Consider the following 10,132-nt stretch of genomic DNA (forward strand, 5'->3'; position numbering starts at 1 on the left):
GAGATGTTACCATACATATCTTTAATTATACAAATATATTATTTATTTATTTTATACTAGTGTCAATACATTAATTAATAGATTAATGGCTTACTTTAGAAGCAAAAGAAACCACTTGTACTTCCGCCTTAAAAAGGCAAAGTAGCTCAGGCTTTTTTCATAAATTTTTCATGTTGCTAGTGCTTTATTTTTAATTATTATTTGAACTAAATTTCACTTTTAAAGAACCAAATGTTATAAGCAATATTCTTATTGTAATTGTATTTATACATGATGAAGGGTTAAGATTTATTAGGAATGTCCATTGATTAATTAGATTTGGATCCAGCTTTAAAGGCCATCGAGCCTATTTTAACTTGACATAAAAAGTAATTTAAAATAACATTAAATGTTACAAAGAAAAGATATTTTAGTTTTGATAGGTGATGACAAGTATCCTAATTGATTGGAGCCGTAAAATACAATACAAGCAGGTGTCATGAATATTAAGAGGAGGGGGGTTGTGAGCGTCATTTATGATGTTGCTGAATTGGCTGATAGGGGTTGGAGCCTACTTTGTCTTTTCATTTTGTGTGTACTAGATTTGAAGTCAGATAAGATGACTTAGTCAGTGGTTTGCATTTTATAAATTGTAAGTGTTGCATAGATTACGAAATCTAATGTTCACAAGTCATGAAAAATCATGTCTTGTCTTGTCTTGTCTACATTAACTCTTTGAGGTTGCCAATCCCTCTACTTCATCACCGCCTTTGCCATTTCCAATCCTCAAAATTAACAAATTAAGCTGGTGTCTTAATAGATCAACGTTACTAATAATAATACTAATTTTATTGGTTCAATTAAAGTCAAAGGAGATGCAGCAGGCGTGCTATTTCTTAACACTCAAACGGCAAACTTAATTTTCACCATAAGAACAAGCTAAGAAATTATATAACAAAGAAAGGTGATATATATTGCTCCATGCAAGAAATTGACTATGATGACCTAGGTTGCAACTAGGGGTGGCAACGGGGCGGGTAGGAGTGGGTTTTTGCTCTACCCGACCCCGTTTTGCCGTACAATAATATGCGTAAAACCCGTCCCGTTTCTACTTGTGGGTAGTAAAATGTTGAATTCTAATCCGCTATTGCGGGTACTCGCTCCGGCCCTATCCGCTCCTATAATTATTAAAATCTAATAAATAAAATTTAAATTTAAATTTTACATAACCAAAATCTGCCCTACTAAAAACTCGATCCGGTGCGAATAATTACCCCCCGAATGAATAAGGGCGGAGGTTCCGATGGTGTTGCCATCCTACTTGCAGCTACTGCTACTCACTTAGTCACTTGTTTGTGAAGTTGCATTGTATGTGACCCAATTCTGTAATATTTAAATTAAATTATTATTATATGCATCTGATCTTTCTCCCTCACATTGATTAAACTACTCGTAAATTAATTTATGTGCTGTGTACAACCAACCACCAAGTTAAAAAATATGTATCATTGTCCAAAAATCCAGCTTTATTATTACCACCTACTAGGCTACTACACGTATACATACTCCCATAGTAGTCCTTAAAAGATCACATGCCTTCCTTTTTAACTTTCTTTTCACTTTTCACTTCTTTAACCAATCAACTCTCTCCTCTCAACTGGCCTGGGCTTGCTATATATCCTTCTATGCATGCACCCATTTATTCTATTTCACGTTAAAAGTCTATCTTAATCAAGTGACAATCATATCGCCTCTTAATCAAGTTGCACCAAATTCGAACTCCAGCTGAGACTGAGATGAGGTTTGATAAAACCTCAAAATATAGGTGCATAGGTGTGTGTTGTGGTACTTAGAATTGGAGGTTGTCCAATCCACTTGACAAAAAAAAAACTAAAAATTTTATAAAAAAAAATGTTATTATTTAATTTATTTTTAATATATTTTATATTTTAACCTATATATATTCTATACAAATAATTAATTTTTTACCTATACATAACATAATGATATCATTATTAATTATCAATTAATTCTAATAGACAATTAAAAGTAATAGAGTGAGTCTTTGTTAATCTTGAATCTACATAAAAGAAATGTATAAGTTTACAAATAAATAAAAATAGAATGTCATTTAAATATCTTTTAAAGAAAAAGAAAATTTTCCCTAGTTGAAATCTTAGTACAACATGGAAAACAAATTTTCCAACCAAAAAACCAAACACATTTATTTCAAAAGACATATAATGTTAATCGTTAATTCAGTTCATGCATGCCAACCCTTAAAGGCCCATACTTTCTCATTTATTATGATCACTATTATTAGGCGTTATGTTTTTTGTTGATGACTTGATGTATATATGTATTACTGAGTATATATATATTATGGTTCCCAGTTATAATCAGTAAACAGGAAAGCATTTACAAACTATACACATGATATGATGATGATGTTATTGGTTTGTTTTTTTATTAGGTGTATGCTATGGTGCCTATATATACTTGCACAACTTATTAAAAAGAGATAAAAATTAATATTTAAATTAAAAAATATAAAAATAAACAATTTTTTAATATTTAAAATTTACTATAAAAAGTAACTTCGCCAATTTCGACACAAAAGTTAAAGGCATGGGAGAATTCGCCTTTTTATTATTATATTCTATCCTTTATTGGGTACGTTGTCGACTACTTTCATGGAGCTTCGTAAGAAAGAGGAATAAAAGGTTTGAAATTGAAAATGAAGTATGTAACAATTTAATGATAGGTGGGAACACTTGAACTTGACTCCTATCCAATATAATGTTGTGTATGGAACCAGTTATCATCTATTGTTTCGTTTCTTTTGTTCCATATTTATGATCTTTATTATGTCCAGCTAAGGTGTTGCAATAATTTTATCATTTTTTGGATAAAACATAATGCCAGAAAATAAGTTAAAGTTTGTCTAAATTGAAATTGTTGAGGTGATTACTGATGTTATTACCTCTCTTTAATTTATAATCCATTAATTAATTTGTTATTATAAAAGTGGAGATATACTCATCACTAGAGTCAAAGATACCCATGCATACTCTTTAATTGGTTTAATTATTTCTTTGTCTTTAGTTAGTTTGGTGAATTTAATTTGTAAAAGTAAGTATACGTAGTGTTTGGCAATTAGGATGGTCCTGAATTGAAGATGTTATCTACCCTCTGTCAAGGTTTAACGAAATAAATTTTCTTGCATTATTTATCCGATCCACATACCAGTTAAAACAAATTTAATTTGAATCGAACCATCGTATATCCTTATAATATATACAATAGAACAATGTTACAAAACTAACAATTTATTATTTTTGCTTAGCAGTAGCCATCAATAATAAAAAATATTGACTAAAAATATAATACTGAATTCCTAGATTAAGTTTATTTAATTTTACATTTTTGATATATGCTAAAATTATGGTATATATGCATGCACACAGAACATCTTGTGGCTAATATATGTAGGTAGCTACTCCAATGAAGATTTAATGATTATCATCATGTGAAGATACATCATTTTGATCATTGGATGATAGATTGTAGGGCTTGATTTTATTTGAAGTAAAAGTGTTATCTTTATTTAAAGTGTTGCTAAATAAATAAGTTATACTTTTTAAACAAGGATCATCATGAAAAGATGTTTTTGGCATCTTCATGAGAGTAGTTGCCATATATGTATGTACAGATGTATATTAATTGCTCCCTCAACAGTATACTTAACCCCTAGCTCTCTAGGTCATGTGATTGAGAATATGGGACCAGAAATCTGCTCCTCTGTAAATAACAGAGTGAATGATTCTGGAAACATTGATATTTTAATAGGAATGAGGTTTATATATGATTTTGTTTTCCATTTGATACTAGTAAAAATTGCACGCCTACATATTCTTCCATGATCAAACATTTATGATGATAGCGAGATAACTACTCCTTTTTTCAGATTTTATCCACCCAACACTAATATTTAAACATACTCAAGTTAAGTTAGTAAGATTTAAGAATAGAAATTCTGTAAATAAGATGAAAGATTAAAAATATGATCCTTTCAAAATTGAGATATAAATAAGAGTACTGATATATAGTATAGTTTATGATATGAGCGGAATTGAAGTTGGGGTCATAAAAGGGAGTAATCTGTAGAGAGAACACTTAAATGCTGGCAACTATATGATGATGGGAGATAGGTATTGATCTCTGCTGCTTCTGACTTGAGTGTGGTTGGTCAACTTGTACTGTGTGTATGTATGTATGGGGTGCATGGTGCCTTCATCAACCGAGATCTAAGTATCTAACTCTCACCTTCCATAACACCCCTTTAATTTGTCTCATATGTCATATGTCTATCTACAATTCTACCTACATACATTAATTTCAAAATACTAGTAGTATTGGACTAAACTATAACCTTTTCTTTACGTAATAAAAGTATTTTAAAATGGTTTTTGGAAATTAGGAATTTACTCAAATAAATGCATGTTGTGAGCTGTGGGTGAGAGATAGAATACTAGAATATTATAGTAATATGAATTTGAATTGTATGTGTAGTAAAAAATGAAGCATGGTTAACCAAATTGGGTTGGTCTAGTGGTTAGCTCACTAGTCCGCTTAAGTAAATGTCGGGGGTTCGAATCTCACCTTGTGCATGTAGCAACCCATTGGTCAGCGGCAAACCCTTAAATGAAGCTCAGTACCGCGACGGATTAGTTCTTCACCTGCTGGGTTGAGAGATACCGGAAAAAACCAAAAAAAAAAAAAAAATGAAGCATGGTTGCGTAGACTTGATGTCATAATTGCTGATCTCCATTATATATGCAATTGCCAAATGGCCACACAACACATTCACTACACACATTCATCATCTTCTCTTTCCTCGCTCTCTCTCTTCTCTTTCAATAATGGAGTTGGGAAGCATACTCCACTTCCTTCAGGATAAGACCATTCTCATCACTGGAGCCACTGGTTTCCTTGCCAAAAGTACATATATTATTCTCTCTTTCAATGTATCATTCATTCATATTACTAAATGTATTTATCTGTTTGCTTCTGTCAGTTCTGGTGGAGAAGATACTGAGGGTTCAACCAAATGTTAAGAAACTATTTCTTCTTTTAAGAGCTGCTGATGCTAAGTCTGCTACTCATCGCTTGCAAAATGAGGTACTATATATTAATACTCACTTAATTACTCTCTTACACTTGCTTGCTTTTCCAACTAATATATATGCATGTTGTTTTGCAGATCATAGGCAAGGACTTGTTTAGATTGCTAAAAGAAAACTTAGGTCCAAACTTCAATTCCTTCATAGCACAAAAGTTGACACTCGTTCCAGGGGATATTTCTCGCCAGGATTTGGGTTTGGACTCTGATTCTATTCTCAAGCAACAAATTTACGACCAAACACATGTTATTATTAATTTAGCTGCAAATACCAACTTTGATGAAAGGTACATAGTACATACATACATATATTCTCATGCTCTTTTTTTTAATATATAATTAATAAATGAATATTATATTGCAGGTATGATATATCGTTGGGCCTAAATACCTTTGGAGTTAAGCACGTCATAAATTTTTCCAAAAAATGCACTAAACTCAAAGTGCTTGTGCATGTATCAACAGGTTTGTATATATACTTGATTATATATTAGGTACTAATAAGCTAGTTATTAAAATGAGACAAGGAGTGTTGTTGTTACATGATTTTCAGCTTATGTGTGTGGAGAGGGAGAAGGTCTAATAATGGAGAAGCCATATGAGATGGGTGTTTCACTAAATGGAGTTGTTGGATTAGACATCGATGCCGAACACAAACTCATACGTCACAAATTAGCTGACCTTCAACATCAGGGAGCCACAGAGAACGAAATTAAAATTGCCATGAAGGACTTGGGTATTACCAGGTTAGTTTCTCTATCAATTATATATATTATATATAAATTTTCATCTTATATTAGCGAAAATATTTAATAATCAAAAAAATTAAAATTAGTCCTTAATAAATATTAAATAAAATAAATTTTAGTTATTTTTTTTATTTATCTAACATTATTGTTATATTAGATTACCAACACTTAATTAATAAAAAACATGTTAGGCATTGATTGGCACACTACCTTAGACATTGACACGTGTATGTGACTATACGGTACGGTAGATATAGAGTAGGAAACATTGTCATTACTCATTGAGGGGTGAGGACCAGAATTATATATAGTAGCTTTTCCTCTAATAAGAAAGCAACAAGCCAACAACCGAGTCTTTGTTCCTTGTTGATGATTATTATCAAAGTATCATGTCTCCATCTTTCAGCAAATAGAAAAAATGATCAACATAGATATGGGAGGAGACTTCATTCTTTTTGTTTAGATTCCAATATTTATTGCTATTTTGTGGGAAAACGACCTATAGAAAAAAGGAGACCACTTCGATAAGACATTAAAAATATATTTTTTTAAAGATGCTTATATGTGTCATAATATTATTGGACATTTTTATTAAATTGATTAATAATTTATTTTTTAATAAATCAAAATAAAATCAGTTTATTATAGCAAAAATAATAAATCTAATTGTCCACACTATAATTATTAGATTCGATTTGATTCGACTGATTTACACAATTTAAACCGAGTCATGTTTAAATTTTTTTATAAAAAAATAAATATATCGTTGATTTTTTTTTTAAAAAAAAATGATCCAGTAGATTATGTAAATTAGTAGGTTCAACCGGATCTGATAACAATTGATTTTATTATTATTGTTATAAAAAAACAGGTTTTATTTTAGTTTGTTAAAAAATTTAAAAATAACTGATTCATTAATACGTACAATAATAATGCGACACATAAGTGTCTTTGCGTGTCTTTATGGGAGCATCTTCCATAGAAAAAATGAAGAGCCTATGTATTTTGGTCGTGCGTTTTTAATATGTCGAGTTTATTGCTTATTTTTTGAAATATAAACTAAATGACCACATTACATTTTATCAAAATTATATTACTACCGAAGAAAATGAACGATAATTTATGCTCAAATTAAATATACCAGTCAATTTCAAGAAGACAACCCTACCTTATATATATTTTAACTTTGAATATCTAAGAAATTAGTTCTAATAAGATGATGATGATATATATCTTTGTGACTTGTTAGTTAGGGAAAAAAAAAGAAAAGAAAATAAATAATCCTCCCTTATATAAATAGGCGGTGGAGTACATTTAGTGGTGTTAGGAAATTAAATAAAGAAAATGAGGGTTTGGTTTATTGTCCATTAAATCCCGAAATAACTCCCTTACCAAACACGAGAAAAAAGAAAATTTGTTGTACACATATGATGAGAGTGACCAACATGGCCACATTTGATCAGGCTTCATAAATAATTGAGTCACTGCATGGTCCCGTTTTTCTGCTGATATTGAATTGGGCCGAAGCCCAAAAACATATGAATAAAAAAAAAGTGTGTGTGTGTGTGTGTGTGTAGGGCAAAGAAGTATGGATGGCCAAACACATATGTAATGACAAAAGCAATGGGAGAGATGATAGTAGAGGAGGAGAAAGTCAAAGGAGACTTGGGTGTTGATATTGTGATTGTTCGTCCTTCCATTGTTACCAGCACCTTCAAGGACCCTTTCCCCGGTTGGGCCGAGGGTGTTAGAACCATTGACAGTCTTGCTGTTGCTTATGGTAAAGGAAAACTCACTTGCTTCCTTGGAGATCTCAACGCCATTGTTGATGTCATACCAGCAGATATGGTGGTCAATGCAATACTAGTGGCCACGGCAGCTCATGCAACTCATCGTGCTAATGGTAATGGCATATATCATGTTACTTCCTCTGTTAGAAACCCACTTCGAAACTGGAATCTGCAAGACGTGGGGTACAGGTATTTCACGGCCAAACCATGGATCAACAAGGATGGTAAGGCAGTGAAGGTTGGCAAATGCAAAATTCTGAGCAGCATGGACAGCTTCAACAGACACATGTTCCTCCGCTACTTTCTTCTCTTAAAGGGACTGCAGCTGGCCAACACTGCCTTTTGCCACTTCTTCCAGGGAACCTATCTTGATCTCAACAGGAAGATTCAGATCGTCCTGCGCTTGGTTGACCTGTACAAGCCTTACTTGTTCTTCAAGGGAGTTTTTGATGATCTCAACACACACAACTTGAGACAAGCTGTCCTCATAGACACTCATCTCTTTTACTTCGATCCCAAGCTCATCAATTGGGATGATTACTTCCTCAACACTCATCTCCCTGGTGTCGTCAAATATATCTTCAATAATAAGAATTATTAATATATCTTATTTTTATTTCTTAAAGCAAGCTAGCTAAGGCAGTAGGTATTAACTTGTTAGCAAACCGCCAAATATATATGTATCCAATATCATAATTAATATATATAATTATCCTCACCATGCTTTCTTTCTTCCTTTTTTATTAACCAAATGTCCACAACATGATCCTTAAGATTGCAGACTTATTTTACGTTACTTTTTTAATATTTTACAAATGTCAAATAAGAAAATGGTATATATAACATTATTTAACGTTAATTATTCTCCAAAATAGAAAATTTCTAATATAACTGTTTTAAGGGTACCGTGTATCATGCAATAAAGAGGTGGAGAAAATGTTTGGTATCCTACATATATGATTATAGTTGCCATATTCAAACTTGAAATATGTTGATCACTGTTGTGTTAATAATGTTGAGCGCTCTGCTATTTACTGTGCTGCTAAATATGTTAGGCCTGCGTGCCTCTTCCCTGTGATGGCGCTGATACGTATTTTCAAATTTGAATGCAAATGGGACCGATGTGTAAGCTTTTTAGTTATATCTAGGAACTAACATTTACTACCCTATGCTGCTATACATTGAATATGGATGACCAACTCTTCCAAGCTAAGTAACCAACAATTAATTCAATTCAGTCCTCGGATAAACCATTTATGTTTCTTTTTAGTAAATAGGAGACTACTCTAGAGAAAAAAGAACCAGCAATGATATCTATATCCAAACGATGATGATGGTCATTCAGAAACTTGCATTGTTAAGTTGGCTCTGGGCTGTACTGTGGTCCTGCCAACTTTTTTATGGCGGTCTGGTCAGTCAACATAGTAATTAATTAATCGGTTTCGCTACGTTACCGACAGTATATCTGCCAACTTCTGCCAACTCTTCTGTTTCATGAAAGTGTGTTCGTAGATGTGTCTAATAAAAATGTCTTTTTTATAGCTGTGTTTAATAGAAGTGTCTTTATAGATATATTTTCTGGATGTGTCTCTTTATATATGTATTTAAAATATATTAATTATTAGACACATCCACGAACACACTTCCATAAAACACAATTATAAATAAGAGTTGGCAGAAGTTGGCAGATAATATGTTGGTACCCTATACTTTTTCTTAATTAAAGGGTAATAAAACATATATCAAGTTAAAAAGAAGATGCAGATGAACATTCATTTCTTTTAGCCCATAAACTATTATATTACCCTTTTAATATGTAATCCTGCAATTGGTTCATCAACATATGTTAACTGAGAAAACATTTGCACATGGTTGGCGTTGAAATTATTAGAATCTCCATCCCTATGCTGCTATCCCATGCATGCACAAACAAATATGGTTACATACGTATATAAGAAAAAGGCAACTACTCTCATGAAGATGCCAAAAACATCTTCTCATGATGATCCTTGTTTAAAAAGTGTAACTTATTTGTTTAGCAACACTTTGAATAAAGGTAACACTTTTACTTCAAATAAAAATCAAACCCTACAATTTATCATCCAATGGTTAAAATGAAATATCTTCACATGATGACAATCATAAAATCTTCATTGGAGTAACCACCTAACAAAAATACAGCAACTAATAATGAGTCTTTTGACTTTTCACATCACAGTATATGACTACTTCTTCCTCCGCCCCTAGAACATGGGAGACAGCACATTTTTATTTCAAGAGAAGAATACTCGCTTTTAGGTATATCTACGAATATTTCATATGTGGTGGACCTAAGCTACCGTATATAATTAATATCACCCTAACTACTTAGGTGGGACTTTCTTTGAGCAAACGTCTCATTTTTATTCCTTCTTTTATATAAATGTTTTTAT

At 32.0% G+C, this 10,132-nt stretch overlaps 2 protein-coding genes across 2 annotated transcripts in view; one reads left to right on the forward strand and one right to left on the reverse strand.

The window, feature by feature from the left end:
- LOC110270499 overlaps positions 1-1,295 on the reverse strand; it is a 4,663-nt gene extending 3,368 nt beyond the window's left edge. The window contains exon 1 of the mRNA XM_021120119.1: positions 1,254-1,295. Coding sequence (XP_020975778.1) covers positions 1,254-1,295 — 42 coding nt within the window. The remainder of the gene's footprint in view (positions 1-1,253) is intronic.
- LOC107629319 (fatty acyl-CoA reductase 3-like) lies at positions 4,832-8,302 on the forward strand. Its single transcript, XM_016332082.2, has 6 exons — positions 4,832-4,980; positions 5,057-5,160; positions 5,243-5,448; positions 5,526-5,626; positions 5,715-5,907; positions 7,488-8,302. Exons 1-6 carry the CDS (start codon positions 4,902-4,904, stop codon positions 8,299-8,301), a joined length of 1,497 nt encoding a protein of 498 aa, XP_016187568.1. The 5' UTR covers positions 4,832-4,901; the 3' UTR covers position 8,302.

The sequence above is a fragment of the Arachis ipaensis genome, chromosome B03, assembly GCF_000816755.2.
Source record: "Arachis ipaensis cultivar K30076 chromosome B03, Araip1.1, whole genome shotgun sequence".
NCBI lineage: Eukaryota > Viridiplantae > Streptophyta > Magnoliopsida > Fabales > Fabaceae > Arachis > Arachis ipaensis.